Source organism: Cupressus sempervirens, chromosome 9, assembly GCF_028749045.1.
Source record: "Cupressus sempervirens isolate cs-2001-9-10 chromosome 9, ASM2874904v1, whole genome shotgun sequence".
Lineage (NCBI taxonomy): Eukaryota > Viridiplantae > Streptophyta > Pinopsida > Cupressales > Cupressaceae > Cupressus > Cupressus sempervirens.
Window position 1 is genome coordinate 421,948,096 of NC_143126.1, and position 16,863 is coordinate 421,964,958.

Genomic DNA, 16,863 nt, shown 5'->3' on the forward strand with positions numbered 1-16,863 from the left:
GAAACTATGAATTAGATCAACTATATTTTAAATTTTTTTGAATTTAAACAAAATAAAACAGAATATTAATATGTTAAGATACTAACATTACATTTATATTATAAATTGGAAATGATTTGTCAATGATAAATATTTTTATATTAAAATATATTGTAATGTAAAAATATTTAAATGTGATTTTTAAAAAATATTTTGATAATTTTTAAAATTATAAATTGAAGGCAAGAGCCTACAACACAACAGAAAATTGTGAATATTAATGATAACAGTTTTGTATATATGTCCTCTTTCATTAACATAGAAAATATTTCATGATCTTAACATCTTCTCATTTGATATGAAAGTTTAATAAATTCAAACATTATATTTGGAAACAAGATTTGTATAACAATTTCAGTTTGTCTAAAAGAATATACAAAGAACATCTATCTATAAAATATGGTTAGTATATCTAAATTAGAAATTAAAGAAATCAATGGCACTAACTTTAAATAATGGAATATACACATCAATAATTTGATTATAGACTGGGATGAATGGGTACTTAGGGTACAAGTATGTTAAAGTTTATTTTTATTTATACTTTTATATTCATAGAAAATCTGAAATTAGGAGTCATGACAATGATTTTTTAAAACAAGAACTGTGATAAAGTTTGCAAATGTAATGTATTGTTTTCAGTTTCAGATTTGCTATATGTTTGTAATGATAATAAATGATAAATGATTAGATGCATAACAGAGAAGGCATACTTTAAATATGAATAAGAAGATCATAAATCATATGACAATGACATATTGCAAATGATAAACTTCTGACTTGACCAGTGATAAAGTTTATTGTGAATCAAAATTGTATCAAAGTTTCAAACTAATTAGGTATTGCATTAAGCTTGATAAACAACAAGCTGATATGCAAACAAAAAATAAAATTAAAAAACAGAAATCTTAATCATGGTCCTTAGCTACAATGCTCTCCACCGAGTACCTGTAAGCTACAATGAAAAATAAATTATCAAAAACATGAATTTATATGAAAATACATATAAAAAATGTTTTAAATCAATTATTTTATTCATTGTTGTATAACAGACCTTGCTATTTAGAGTTCACACGAGTAAATGAATATATTTAAAGGCAAATGAGAATGAATTTTAAAAAGAGGACATAATGATAATACAGCCATAAGTTGCATAGAGAAGCTATGCTGTCCAGATATGACAATGGAAGAGTCAAGACATCATTCATTGTGCAGACAACTGCAATAAGTGACACGTTGTGATGCCCAGCTTCTTCTAAAGCCATAGCCTATCCAACAAATAGATAAGCATTTGAAATTAGGTCCAACCATTAAAAAGAAGACACCAGTCATGTTAGCTCCACCTCATGTTCAGCAGACACATGGGCGTGTAAAGTCCAAATGAGTTGAGATTACAGTTCACTAGGGGAATAATAAACTCAATAAAATGCCAAGAGGAAAAAGCACTGAATTCGTCAGCCGAATCTGGTTGTTTCACACTATGCAATGACCAATTCAATGAAAATGATCATTTAAATGAGTAATCTAATACTCACTCAGAACTCCATCCGCATTGGCAGGTCCAAAACCCAGATGACTTTTGCTTATACAACTTTAACAATTCAGCTAATCATTTCATGTTGACGACAATGCAGCCAAGTGGCGTCGTTGGTGCCTTGTAAATCCAGAATAACGCTGAGAATCATCATATGGTAGGTAGCCATCATTTCCACCTTTATTCACGACTTCCATATTAATGTCGGCCAATTCAGACAAACATGGTGCAGAATAAAGCGGGTCAGAATTAGCTGCGGCAACCCTAGGTAAGCCTGACATTTCATGAGTCGGTTGGAAAAAGGAATCTGTTAATCTTGGATTGTTCACACTGCTATTGTTCACATGATTCATCTGACTTGAATTCACATTGACATTAGAGAGGGACGCCTTCTCTGGAAAGTTCAATTTGGCCCTTCTTCCTCTGAATTTCAAAGCGGCACCATCGTAGGCTTTTGCTGCATCTTCTGCGGTGGAGAAAGTGCCCAGCCAAACACGAACTGCTCTGTTTGGGTCTCTGATTTCTGCGGCCCATTTGCCCCACGGTCTCTCTCTCACTCCTCTGTAACGACGCCTCTTCTTCTGGGCATTCGAATTTGCTTCTTTCGCCTCACGCTGCTCATACTCTTTTCTTCTTACTCTTCTCTTACTTTTTCCACCTACACATAACACTAAACCACCAGAAATACAAGCATTACAATTGTGAAAAATTCTTTCATATTTACGGAAATCGAGGAAAATTAACTGCACATAATAACATCTTTAGGACTGTAAAATTTGTTGGTCTGACTGTTATATCATTCGTTTATGTTTTGCACTGAATTATTTCAGGACTATAAGGAGTGCGCCTATCAATTGCCGCTATCTTTTCAGAGAGAATTTTTCATTGCGAATCAGCTGGAAGAGGTCAGAATTTGGACCCATTTTCTTTTGATATTATTGATTATCTTTTTGATTTTTTCCCTGGGAGGAGAATGTTTGCTCATTATTTTTGTTTGAGTAGTTCTGAAATATATCGTATTTTCTCCGAAATTTTCATAAAAAGTTTACATATTTATCGAAGTCTGAAAAGAGATCAGCGAGATCTTGTTGTAGTATAATCGCCAAGGGTTATTTCAGAGTGTTTTTTTCTGAAAGCTTAAATTGTAAAGATTGTCAGTTGAGAATATAGAATTTGTCACAAACCTTTGATAAGGTAGATCGTTAAAAAGTTGTGACTAAGGCCAGTGGAGTCTCAAGGATCTATTCTATCCTCTGTAAGACCGAATATTTATTGTAGGGAATGTGATATTTAGCAAGCTAATTCTCATATTTGTATGATGTAGAAGAATACAGAATACAGGTCTGCCAAAGCAGTAAAAAAATTGTTAAGATTTTTCACAATAAGTACAAGTACACATAAGGTATTAAATGCATTACAGTTGGTCGTAAATGCATTATATTTTATATTTTTTGTAAAATGGATAAAAATTTGAAAACAAATGTAAAAATATATAGAATAATTAATGTAGATCTCACAATTATAAATAATTTATAGATAAATATATTTTTATTCTACTATCAAAGAAAAGTAAATTAAAAATAAATAAGTTTTTGTGGTAAGAGAAACAGTTTTTATAAAACTTGTAAGAAAGATTGAATTTGGGCAATTTGGATGAGTCAAGAGGTACAAATATAATAATAAATGTCACCAAAAAAATTTGAATACACAGAGAAAGGAGCAATAAAAATATAGTTTATTGGTAAATCATATGGACAGGATTTATATGTCATTGCAAGTATAGTGAAGTGTTGGTGTAAATAAGTATTCACCATTTACACTTACTTAAGTTTACTCAGGTCAATGCATTATTTTAATATTTATTTATTAGTCACTCAAGAGTATGTGCACTCTTGTGAGTTGTCATGTTGACAACATAGGAGTTCACACCTCTTTTATGCACATGGTGTCTATAACACAAGAGTTAGCAAACTAATTAAGCACATGGTGTCTACAACATCTTTACTTAAGATACACCTTGTCATTCTTATCCTCTCATCTAGAATGATGGATAAGACATGTGCTTAGTTGTCATGCTTATCTTATCTTTTGGCTCTTTCTAGAGACATTCTAGGTTCTTCCTAAGAGGCCTTTATATATAGACACTCCTAGTGTGTTTGTATATACAATATAGAGCAATGTGTGAGGACATACTCTGATATATTGATCATACTCTTTTTTTAGTCTATAGTTGTGCGTGTGTTTGAGTTCTACAATTTTGGGTAAATCTTGCCCTAAGGCAAATTTTTACATGGTATCAAAGCTCTTGGAGAATCTCTCTTTACAAAGTCGTTCAAGACCATTGTTGCTTCAACACCTCAGCTCAAATCTAGAATGTCACTATCATTAGGAGTGTCTAGAGCTAGATCTGACCTTGCTATTGCATTCAAAATGTTGATTTGGTAAAAATTGGCTATAAAGTTGGCTACCCTTGGCCAAAGTCGATTGTGAGGCAATTTTTTTTTTCAAATTGGCACCTGAAGGACCGATTTGTAGAACTAGTATGATCATTTCAAATCTATAGATTTAATTTCCAAATTTCCATTTTTTTCATCTACATCTCTACTTTTTTTTTGAATTTGCATTATTTTCTAGAAATTTTTTGGCCATCAGGCCATAAGAGAGATTTTTTGTAGGTAAAGATTGGTGCTTGTTGGTGCAAATCAGATATTTGCATCACATTCAGAAGGTCAAAAAACTACCAAATCGGATTTTGTTTCATCCAAATTAGACATCTGAGGCAAAATCTAGAGCCATTTGATTTTTGGAGGCATGACGATGACGATTCAAGAAAAATAACAATAGCAATGATTTTCAAACAGTGATATCGCCCTCATACAAACTCCTTTTTGCAAGCAATTTTGTTTTGTTTTGGAGTAGAATTTTTTGATCTACACATTGGTGTAGGTGGTTTGAGATCTTTGTTCCTGAATTTTTTTGCAATTCACAAATCTCAATTTTTGCCACTTAAAATGCTTAGTTCGGGCTCATTTGGACTCCAAATAAGGTTCCATTTTTTTGAAAGTGGATTTTTTTTGTCTACTTTTCAGATCTGTAATCATATTATAGGTTCTGTGAATAGAAATACTACTTTCAGAAATAGGCCCTAAATTGGCAAGTGGCTACCAAGTGCCTAAATCATTCATTTGGGGGGGGGGGGGGGGGGGGGGGTGTTCTTTGATTCTTTGGAGGTTCATTGATTGATCTCATGGAGTCTTTTCAGATTTGTCAGTCTAGTATTAGACCACAATTGACAATAAGGAACTATCACAAATGGAGTGCTTTGATACTTGATCATATAAGAGCCCATCAAGAATTGCTTCTTTATCTCTATTCATTGCCACCACATTTTAATTGGACACATCTTGTGCACCTTCGTCACTTTCTGTATAACAATATGAGTAACGAATATTTTGCTCCTCTTAGAATGACAAGTTTTCCTTATGATATTTGGATGTCTATTTGGGAAGCATATGAAGACCCATGTGTTCCTCCATCTCCAAAGGACATTCTACATGCAGTCACTCCAACTATGGTTTCTTCAACTCTAGATGTGACCACACCTCCAGATGTTCCTGTTGCTCCTACTAATCTTGATGCTTTGAATTCAGTGCAGCAAGACACTTCATGTCTTCCTACTTTACCTTCATGCGATGACTTCCTACCAGACATTGCACAGTTGTTCATGGAGTCTCACTTTGAAGATGTGGGAGACATCCTAGATGATATTTGTCTTCTTTTTGAGGTGAATTCTTCATTCATTGCCACAGTAACAGATTCATGAACTTCAGCACAAAAGGGTACACTTTGTCTTCTAGTTCCAAGAGATGACTTCTTGCCAGAAATTTCAGCTCTATTTGTGGAGTCACACACAATAGATTTGGAGGACTTCTTTGATGATATCCTGCTTCTTTTTGATGAGGATGATCCTTCTACAATTGTTGCGAGGGCTCACTTTGACCCTCATGTCCATTTTCTACATGATCAGTCTTTATAGGCTAATGTGATTATGGATACTTATGTACAATAGTTGTAGGAGGCCTCTCTATCATTTGAGGAGACTGTTGGTTTTTTGAAATAAGTTCTACATCAATCCTTGCTAGATCTACATGTCTTCTCAGCAGTTTTGGAAGAAGCCACTATCACTATCGACACAGGGACACTTGAACAAGTTTCAAAGACATTTTTCATCATAGAAATTTTTTATACATATAGGGAAAGCATCTCACTAGTACCTCTACCATTGTTTCTTCCAAAGGGGAGGAACATCATTCAATGGTCAAGAATCAACATCTACATTGGAGGATTTCTCACTGATCAACACACTACCTTTAGGGGGGGACTACCTTGTCTCCTTCTTCTTCTTCTTTATGCAGGGGACTTTTTCCTCTTAGGGGTTTTGTCCTTCTCCCATTTCTCTCTTGTATATACTTAATGTATGTCGTAATGGGGGGGTCTTAATTACTCCATCCATCCATGCATCTTTGTTCTTTTCATCTCTCTTTTTGAGGGAAGGTTTTTCCTACGAGGTTTTCCCTCTTTCTTTGCTTTATGAGAGATTTCATTTTCATTATGTACATGGGTGCCTAACATGGCCTAGTAGTCAGGACCCATTATGCATTTCATCCTAGTTTTTGTGAACTTAAGTGCATTCCCCTAAGTCGCACTTAAGGGGGGATGCTAGTGTAAATAAGTATTCACTATTTACACTTACTTAAGTTTACTTAGGTTAATATATTATTTTAATATTTATTTATTAGTCACCTAGGAGTATGTGCACTCTTGTGAGTTGTCATGTTGACAACACAAGAGTTCACACCTCTTTTATGCACATGGTGTCTACAACATAGGAGTTAGCACACTAATTAAACACATGGTGTCCATAACATCTGTACTTGGGATACATCTTGTCATTCTCATCCTCTCATCTAGAATGATGGATAAGATGTGTGCTTAGTTGTCATGCTTATCTTATCTCCTAGCTCTTTTTAGAGACATTCTAGGTGCTTCCTAAGAGGCCTTTATATACAGGCACTCCTAGTGTGTTTGTATATACAATATAGAGCAATGTATGAGGACATACTCTTATATATTGATCATACTTCTTTTTTAGTCTACAGTTGTGCTTGTGTTTAAGTTCTACGATCTTGGGTGAATCTTTCCCTAAGGAAAATTCTTACATGGTATCAGAGCTATACCAAATTCTTACATGAAATTTTTTTTGTTCATTTTTGGAAGGATTCTGAAAAAATCATCACAATTAACTATCTCTTGGTCTCCACCACATCCTACTAGTGAAGAGACTGAGACATGCTAAATTATGAATACTAAAGAAATCTTGAATGGAAAGATAACAAATAGGCCCAAGAAAATAAATTGCAATGATTTGATAGTCTCCCATCATCAAAATTATACTATAGGAATGAATGCTCTTGCACATGAAATCACTAACATCACATAGGAGCTAATGTTTCAGAACAAGCCAATTGAAATTCCCTTAAAGTTTTTAGATCTTAAGGTATAAGGGTTATCGAAGGCACAAATGGAGAAACTTGCCAAAAATATCTTGGAGTCTCTTTCTTCTGCCATGATCAAGGAAATATCCATTGAGGAAGGAGCATGTATAGAAATTGAAGAATGTTCCTACCAAAATTGTTAGAGAATGGGTGGTGATAACACACCTATTAGCTCTAATCAAATTACTAAGAAGGAAAAACATGGAGGTAGGCTCCAATGTATGAATGAGTTGTCCCCAGATCACCAAGAAGTATCACTGGATCATTATAGGTGTGATGATTATGGGGTTAGCAACATTCTGAATGGTATTTATATTTTTGAAGTAGGAATGGGTATAACAAAAAATGTAGTCATGGCACAAGATGCATAGTTTAATCAGAATGTAGCTCTAGACGTGCAAATATATGAGTTGATGTACAACAAGCAGAGCCTTATGTGTTCAACAAAGGATGTTAAGTAGGATGAGCAAGTGAGAGAAGCTGATAATGTGCTCAATTTAAAAGAATTGGAGCTCCTCATGCTTGCAAAAGGCAACTAAAACAACTGTAGACAAGATAGAAGATAATGACCAGATGATTAAAATAGATACTAAAGTTGGAAAGTTTGTTTTTGATCCAACCCAAACTTTATCAATTATGCAATCTCCTTTGAATAAAAATTGCAGGGTGAAAACTCCAAAAACTAGAGGGAGGAAACCAAAGAGTGTCAAAATGAAAGAGGAGGTGGCAGAAGGCCTTCAAATTACACTTGATCAGAAGTTCTCACATCTAAAAATATTAGCAAGAAGAACTGAGTGTTTTTCTTTCTAGAAATGAAGATTCTATCATGGAATGTCAGAGGCATTAATGCCTTTGATAAGAGTCAGAGAGTCAAGAAAGCACTTAACTCTTCATGAGTAGACGTGGTGTTATTACGGGAGACAAAGTTGTCTCAGGTTTCCTTTTCCAAAACTATGGATAAATAGCCATACTAGAAAGCTATACATAGTCCAAGTATGGGTGCATTTGGTGGTTTAGCTATATTATGGAATCCTAAGGTTAGTCAAGGCCAGTGTTTGTAGCAAGATTATAATTTTCAAGTGATTAAGTGCTTATGGTTTGATAAACTTTCATTCTTATCAACATATATGGGCCTACTTTGACACAAGATAAGAAAAGTTTGTGGGATGCTCTTACTAGAATTATTCAATAGTAGGTTGATTAGTATTTCATTCTGGTAGGGGATTTCAATGCCATTCTCAAATCATACAAGAAATGTGGGGGTATAGCTCCACCCATTAAAACAATGCAAGACTTTGCTACATTTGTATCAGATAATAGCCTACATGATGTTTTATGAAAACATGGCTTTTACACTTGGACTAACAAGAGAGTGGGGTTCCCACAAATCATGGAAAGACTAGATCACTTTCTTGTCTCTCAAATGTGGAATTTAAAGAGTTTTTCATTTGAATCAAACATTCTTACCAAAAACACATAATTTTTATTTTATTTTAAAAAATTAATAATTAAGTTCTCTAAGTTTGATATGATTGAATCACTGTAAGGTATAAATCATGGTTCTCCGAACAATATTTGGACATTCTATCTTAAGTTTTATAATCTTCATACATGAATAAATCGTTAATTTAACTCTCATCATTAAACCGATTAAATAAATTAACAATCCAATTTTCAATATTAAAAGTTGTCACAATGTTACTTTTTTATATACTTTTAAAATCTCGCATCCTTTAAACAAAAGTCAAACATAATTTACAAAAAAAATTTAAGTCCTATTATCTTTAATCAAAATAAATCTATTAGGTAAAATATCAATTAATAATTTAACTAATGATTTGAATGTTTTATTAATATAAAACCTATTTATTCGAAATGTTAAATAAAAGAACTCACTATTTAAATTAATGTCTCACATATAACTAAATAACTTTATTTTAATAATAGTTTGTTTAAATCTATAATCTATTTAAAATCAAAACATATTATCATTATGTACTAGAAGAAAACTCATACTATCTAAAAAATAAAGTCACATTATAATTAAAACAAAATAGATTTAAAAAAACATATAATTTAGATTAATTACACATGCTATTAATTAAAACCAAACTATCTTTAAACTAACTTTTAAATAAAATTAAACTAAACTAAACTAAATTTAAATTAAAAACTTTAAATAAAACAAACTAAACTAAACTAAACTTAAATTAAAAACTTATTGGTTAAAAACTTTATTTAATTTAAATCTAAATTTAAGAATTGCAAGATGGATAGGCTAGAAAATTCCATGGATGAGCTTGTAGATAACAAAGAGGTGTTGTATAGGAAATTTGAGACCCTTGCTAAGTATACCACTAAGTTTATGCATTTGGTGGCAACTACTATGTATCTTTTGTAGGTCAGTAATGAGCATACGAACATAGGAAAGGAAAATGAAGCATCTCGCTCACTCTACAACTCCCTAGTAGATAATTGGGTCAAGACCATGCTAGACAAACCCATGAAGGAGGAGGAGGATGGGGTTGGAAAGAAGGACCTGAGAGATAAAGAGGGGAATTAGCCCCTATGCTTATGTTTTGTTGTTTTTTGATGTTTTGGTTGTTTATAAACATTGTACCTAGTGGGGCTAATCTATATACATTGAAACACTGTCATAAACAAAGCAACACCTGTAATATGTGCTGCTATTATGTTTTTTTATTTTAATCGGTTAGATATTATGTACTTTTTTGTAGATGTCGTTAGTAGTATGGACATTGATCGTTATTGTGAAGATAGATTATCTTTTATGTTTAAAAAAGTTATAGGATGAACTTCTAATGAATGACTACCGGTTGGCTTGCAGCCTGTTGTACTCTGGGGTCAGCCCCTTTTTACTGGCTGCTTTTTAATAAATCAAAAACTTGATGTTCTGATTTTATCTCATAACTATTATATCTAGTTTTTCTCTAAATATCACTTAGACTCTAATTTTATATCAAAAACTAAAGTTGTGATTTGTTGTCTTAATTGTATATGTGAATGAGCTTATATACACCATGAACAATTCAACTGAACTTAGAGAGTTACGAACAATTGCAACTAAAGAATTTTGAAACAATATATTATAGACACATGGCATGTTTCAAAAGTTTTAAAAATTAATAATAATAAAAAATCCTACTTTTCAGATTGAGTCCAATTTATGACAGCTATTTTTCTTTTCCAATATCATTAAACCGTTCTCCTTAAAAATAAGATTTGAAGTCCTCTCCGTATGGGAAAAGAACTTATGCGTTAAAATAGAAATATAAAGATGTTACATCCAACAAAGAAATTATATATCTTTGCTGTCCGTGAAATTGGCTGTTTGAACGGACGAACTAAAATTTATCTAGTATGTTATTTCACATCCTGCAGTCTAGGGTAGCGTATTTAACATTCACCTGTCTATTGTCCTACATATCACTAATAGTTTGATGCATTTATATAATGATTTCAATTGCACTATGAAATGCATTTATATAATGATTTCAATTGCACTGTGAACACAGAAAGAGAGAATAATAAAACTGTGAAGTGAAGGAGATGCAATGGAAAAGAAAAAAGATCATCACCAGTTTCTGTGTAGATGGGTGTTGTCGTTGCCGTCAAATTAGTGTTGAGATCATACATCGGGCTCCTGCATATGCTGTGATATTCATCTGCCTTCTTTTCCATCGGATAAAAGGCGCCTCCATTAACTGGAGAAGCCATCACCAATCTATCCTCTGCAGGCCAATCGACGGTGGAGAAGAAGTGGGAATAATCATTGCTATTGCTAACACTGAGAATGGCCCGCTCTGGATTTGAACCCTGATCCGATCCATTTCCCTCGATCGCCATTATGGAATCACTTTTCCTACTTAACCTCTTGTATCGTTAAATATCTGAAGCATTGTGATGTGCTTTGTTAGGGTTTTCTAAATTAAAATGATAGAGCCTTCGACGACTTAAAGACTTGGGTCTTCCAAGTCTTCGCAAGAGTTAAGAATCCTCGAATTTGACCACCGACCATTGGTGCTTCTGTCATTTATCATGGATCGCCATATTTATGTCCAACGGATGTGAGGATATGAGTCAAGTTAAAAAAAAAGTCAAAAAATTAGTCGCATGGTTTAATTAATAGAAGTATTCATTTTGACAAATGTTACTGCTCTTTTATTCTCTATAGAGTGTGACAAAAGATTTTATTAGTGCCTGCAGGATATTACGGCATTCAGTAAAATGCTACCTTCCTAATTAATTTGTCGAATTTTTTATTTTTCAAAAAGTTTCAATTTTATATAGTATATTTTACTAATTTTATGAAAAATATTTATTTTCAATCTTATTGGTTGTAGCCTGCTACAGTGATGAATTGGCTTTTATTTTTCTACTTAAAATAATTTTTTTTCCTAACTTTATAGCTACCATTAATATGATGATACAACTTAATAAAAATATAATAAATAAGTGTGACAACATCTTTTCAATATCTTTTCATAATCTGACATATCTTCAGAAATTAAATGAAAATATTTCTTCTCTTAATCTTAGGCTTTTTCACAGAAAAATCAAACTTCTTCTGAAAAAATCTATTCAGTCTAGAAAAACTTCTTCTGGAAAAATCTATTCAGTCTGGAAAAATCTAGTAAAATCTTATGAGCGCTTGCCCTGAAATCTTTTCATAAATTCATTGTCAACAGTGGAAACCCGTACTAAAAATGAAGAAAAATCTAGCACCCCTTCTTGTTCTCTTGGTATTTTTGATGCAAACGCTTTGAGAGTCCAACTATCCAGAGTTCGAATTCCATACGATGGACAAGCCAGACAAACTGTTGGTCTTGTGGGTTTTTTTTTGTTTTTCTGATTTGATTTGCACAATGCGCCTATCGATCCTGAAGACAGTCTGCATCTCGTGGGTCATTGGATCGATTGCGACCTCGCCTAGAAAGCTCAGGCAGTGGATGAAGCAAAAGCTACAGGTGCCCTGCAACGATACATTCTCCGAGCTCGAAGGTGTCACTAGTAACAACGAGATGGTTTACAATCTCAACTTTGTTGGATTTTGACTCACAGTCTCGATTTTGCCCTTCATTTCCAACTGTTGCTTGATCTTTCAGGTGGGATTCCAGTCGAAGTGCAATTTCCTGTGAATCTTGTCATGGTGAATCTCGCTACCAATCAGGTCACGAGATCAATTCCCCCTCAACTTGCGGCTTCCACTTATCTGAAGGTCATCGATCTGGGTAGCAACAAAATGAGCGAGGTTATTCTGCCACAGCTTGGTCTTCTTGCGAGGCTCAGTACCTTCGATGTGTCATACAATGATCTCTAGGGAATGATTCCCATGATGCTCGTGAATCAAACTGTAAACCTCCCGAGATTCAATGCGAACTCTTTTGTTGGGAATAATAGACTTTACGGCTATCCGTTGTCGCTGCCGAAAAATCAAAGGCTTTCTGTGCTTGCTGTTGTAGGGATCAGGCTTAGAAGCAATTTGCTCAGCCTGGTTGCGAGTTTTACAGCCGCTTGTATTTCAATAGATTTGAACGTTTCTGTCAGTTTATTTTTGTCTTCTATTCGATTTTTTTCGAAAATTTTTGTTTTCTATTCGATTTTTTCGAAATAAAAAGGTTAAAAATTTTATTAGAAATCAGAAAGCACTAATACAAAGAGAACAAGGATCTAAAGTCCCGAGAAAGAACAAAAGAATAGATCTAAACAGGGATAATACAACCAAAACCATCATCTATCACCATTCTCCTCCCTATCCTCATCAATGGTGCTCTCTAAGTCCAAACGGAGCTCTTGAGGAGCCAGCTCCCATTCCTCAATTCTCCATCCATCGGCATGCTCTGAGCCCATTTCGCTAGACAATTAGCAGCCCTATTCCACTCCCTTGGAATATGCGCAAAAGTCACCATGTCCATCAAAGAACTAATATGCAAAATTTGTTGTACAATCCTAGCCAATTGCCAGTTAACATTAGCTACTTTCTGTTCATTAATCAAGTTGATCAAAACCTAGGAGTTAGACTCACAAGCTAATTTTCTCCATCCTAAAGCATGAGCTTTCTCAAGAGCAACAAGAATAGCCAAACCTTCCACCAGGTTAATAGACTGGATCCCATCATAAATTGAAAAGATAAAAATCACTGAGCCCATAGCATCTCCTCCCGCCAATACCAGCTGGACCTAGATTACCCCTTGAAGAACCATCAGTATTGATCTTCAAGACCCCCTGGGGGGGCAGTTGCCATCTACCTACCCTGTCAATTTTTTCTTCTCATGAATCCATCTCTTAGCCCTAGTTAAGACCAAAGAAGATCCCAAGATCCCCAACTTCTCAACCAATTATGTATCTCGTTTCCCCAAAGGAAAGTCTACTTCACACTTAGCCTCCACTATCTCTTGAATCATGCCTAGTAACCTCTGCCAAATTTGTTGTACTAGCCTCTGTTCTCCACGAAAAATCCTTCGATTACGCTCTAGCCAAATCTGCCATAATAAGAAAATAGGCCCCACAAACCACACCTCCTACAGAAAAGGAGCCATGGCAGGGGGGCATCCCATCCTCTACCAAAACTCAATCAAAGAGGAAGCATGGACACATGGAACTACCCAGACTCCCCACCAAAAATGCCAAAGTTGCAAAACAAAGGGGCAATGAAAAAACAAGTGGGAAGAGTCCTCCTCATTATCCCCACACATAACATAGATAGAAGGACCATGAAATCCTCTCTTTTGAATATTATCCCAAGTCAAGCACTTATTCCAAGCTAGCATGCAAATAAAATAGTTGCATTTTGGCCAAGATAGCTTGTTCCAAACTTTCTTCCACCACTACACTTCAGGCAGGACTATCTTATGAGACATGAATCTGCTATATCCAGAGGCAACCATGTAGGTCCCCTAAGGATTGGGAGACCAGGAAAGAACATCATCCTCCTAGAGAGAACAACATCTTCTACTCGAGAGGATATTTTGTAGCATAACACACTCCTCCTATAAATCAACAACTGGCTATTCATCTGGGGACTTCCATTTAGCCATTTCCAGCTATCCACAAGGGAAAAAGGACTTAAAATCACTCACCCAAGACCATTTGGCATCCTGAAACCGCTGAAAAAGACCCACTAGGTTGGGGAACTGAGAAATGATTGGGGGATGACCATCCCAAGAGTCAGATCAGAATTGGGCCTCCGCCCCATTTTTGCAAATCCAGAATAACCCATCCTTTATAAGCTTGGCCCCTTTCTTTAAAGTATCCCAAATCACAGAACCCTTCCCTCCAAGAGAATACCTGGAAATATCAAGATGAAGAATCCCCAGAAGATACTTTTGAGAAAGAACCAAAGCCCAACCCTTATCCTGCTCAGCACACCACCTCCAGTAAAGTTCAGTAGCCAATGGCTTACTAGTCAAAGTCGACTGCCTCAAACCTAATCCCCCATAGTGTTTATGACTGCTCACCACTTCCCATCTAACCAAACTCCATTTGGAAGCCTCGAAGCAGCCCGCCCATAAAAATTGGTGCATCACAGAATCTAGGTCTTTAAGAAATCCCATAGGAGCAACTTGTAGCATGCATTTGTAAATGGGCAAAGCCTGCACAACTGATTTAATCAACTGGACATGACTAGCAAAGGATAACTAGCCGTGGTTCTAATGATTAACTTTCACTCGAAATTTGTCCAAAATAGCCTTCTAGGACTCCTTGGGAAGCCTACTCACCGAGATGGGAATGCCAAGATACTTCAATGGAAGATTCCCAATCTGAAACCTCAAAATGTAGGCAATCCTATGCTGAATAAAATCCAGAGTATTGAAGAAGTAGATGGAAGATTTTCCTTCATTAATCTACTGTCCTAAAGCAGCCAGGTATACATCCAAGACCCTGTGAAGATTAGAAGCCTCCCTCATTGTAGCCAACGCCATCAAAGTAGTATCATCCACAAATTTCAAGTGAGTTTGTGGGGGTAAAGCTCCTCCCCACCTCCAACCATGAATAAAACTAGCCTCCACATTCTTCCTAATCCATCTCCCCAAACCATCTTCCAAAAGAATTAACAAATAAGGGGATAGAGGGTCACCTTGACACAACCCCCTTGAAGCCCCAAAGAGCTCCAAGTGGCTTCCATTAATCAGCACTGAGAAACAGATTGAAGTAACACAACTCCAAACCCATTGAATCCACTCTTCTACAAAGCCAAAAGCACTGAGAGCCCACCGCACGAAGGACCACCTTACTCTATCATATCCCTTTTCCATATCCAATTTGATAAACATTTCTTTTTCTTTTGATTTGGCCATAGAATGGATGACCTCAGTTGCAATAACAATCGCATCCAGAATTTTCTTGCCAACAACAAAACCACTTTGCTCCTTAGAGATCAAATCAGCAAGCCCCTTCTTTAACCTATTTGCAATAAGTTTGGAAATAATTTTGTAGATAACATTGCAAAGAGAGATGGGTCAGAATTGACTCAACCTATTAGCCCCCTCCTTCTTGGGAATAAGAGCAAGGAAGGTAGCATCTAGAGCCCTTAACATCTACTTATTATGTTGAGACTCTTGAACCACGACCAAGAGATCAAATTTAATGATATCCCAAAACTCTTGAAAAGACTCTATAGGGAAGCCATCTAACCTTGGTGCCTTTCCTCTCTTCATGTTGAAAACAACGCCTTCAAGCTCCTCAAGCGAGATATCCCTCATAAGCTGTAGATTCATATCTTTGGTCACAAGAGAGGGGATACAAGAAATAATTTTCTCTTCATCAAGAGACCCCCCTTGTGAGTCTTCTTTGAAGAGGGATTCAAAGTACTAGACTGCCTCCCGAAACATTTCAGGAGAGGAAGAAAGAAGCTCTCCTCTATCATTCACCAATATTGAGATAAAGTTACCATGTCTCCTGGCTTTCATAGAATTGAAGAAAAAAGTTGTAATTTTGTCCTCTTCCTAGAGCCACTCAATTCGCGCCTTCTATTTCCAGTACATTTCCTCTCGCAATTCTCATTTCTCCAGCGATTTCATAGCCTGAGCCTCATCTTGAAGCAATACATCAGTTACCTCTTCGTCTCTTATCCTTCTAGTGATGCCATCCAAATCTACTTGAGCCCTTGCCTTTTCATGAAATAGATTCCCAAAGTGCAGACAATTCCATTTCTTGAGCTCAAATTTAACATGTTGAAGAAACTTGGCAAAAATGTACATTGAAGTGCCAAAGGCAGGTCTACCTTTCTTCCACCAAACTGAGACCAAATCATGCAAAGATGAGTCCCAAAGCCACATAAGTTGGAACCTAAAGGAAGGCTTTCGAATCACCTGAGATGATTCTATATCAAGTTTGATAGGCCAATGGTCCAATCCCCTCCAATCCAAAATCTCAGAGAAAGATGACCACATCCCACCAATCTAGTAATAAGAAACCAGGAACCAATCTAACCTTTCTACAATACAAAATTCATTGCTCCATTGATTGTTCCAGGTGAATTGCCCATTTTTCGGTTTAATGTCTACCAGGTTCAAGAATTTCATATTGTCTTGAAGCAACAGTGTAGAAGGACCCAATCTACCAATACCCCTCGCTTCTCAGCCAACTCACAAATAGCATTGAAATCTCTAGCCAAAATCCAAGGATGAAAGGGTAGCATGCTATGAATCAGCCTAATATGGGACCAAAGAGTATGTTTGCATTGGAGATTAGTAGGCGCATAAATATTGGAAA

General features: G+C 35.5%; 2 protein-coding genes across 2 annotated transcripts; one reads left to right on the plus strand and one right to left on the minus strand.

The window, feature by feature from the left end:
- Window positions 1–1,129: 1,129 nt before the first annotated feature.
- LOC149539093 (uncharacterized) lies at window positions 1,130–10,997 on the minus strand. Its single transcript, XM_089800443.1, has 2 exons — window positions 10,728–10,997; window positions 1,130–2,243 (listed from the first exon to the last, which is right to left on the minus strand). Exons 1-2 carry the CDS (start codon window positions 10,993–10,995, stop codon window positions 1,654–1,656), a joined length of 858 nt encoding a protein of 285 aa, XP_089656569.1. The 5' UTR covers window positions 10,996–10,997; the 3' UTR covers window positions 1,130–1,653.
- On the plus strand, window positions 2,057–12,469 carry LOC149539094 (uncharacterized). The gene is made up of 4 exons (XM_089802517.1): window positions 2,057–2,117; window positions 2,404–2,478; window positions 11,838–12,150; window positions 12,255–12,469. Exons 3-4 carry the CDS (start codon window positions 11,949–11,951, stop codon window positions 12,467–12,469), a joined length of 417 nt encoding a protein of 138 aa, XP_089658643.1. The 5' UTR covers window positions 2,057–2,117; window positions 2,404–2,478; window positions 11,838–11,948.
- Window positions 12,470–16,863: the final 4,394 nt, after the last annotated feature.

Coding starts and splice junctions, on each gene's coding strand:
- LOC149539093 (XM_089800443.1), bottom strand. CDS start 10,995: ATGGCGATCGAGGGAAATGGATCGGATCAGGGTTCAAATCCAGAGCGG. Junction 2,244..10,727: donor ACCCATCTACACAGAAACTG/GTGATGATCTTT, acceptor CTGGTGGTTTAG/TGTTATGTGTAGGTGGAAAA.
- LOC149539094 (XM_089802517.1), top strand. CDS start 11,949: ATGGACAAGCCAGACAAACTGTTGGTCTTGTGGGTTTTTTTTTGTTTT. Junction 12,151..12,254: donor TACATTCTCCGAGCTCGAAG/GTGTCACTAGTA, acceptor TTGATCTTTCAG/GTGGGATTCCAGTCGAAGTG.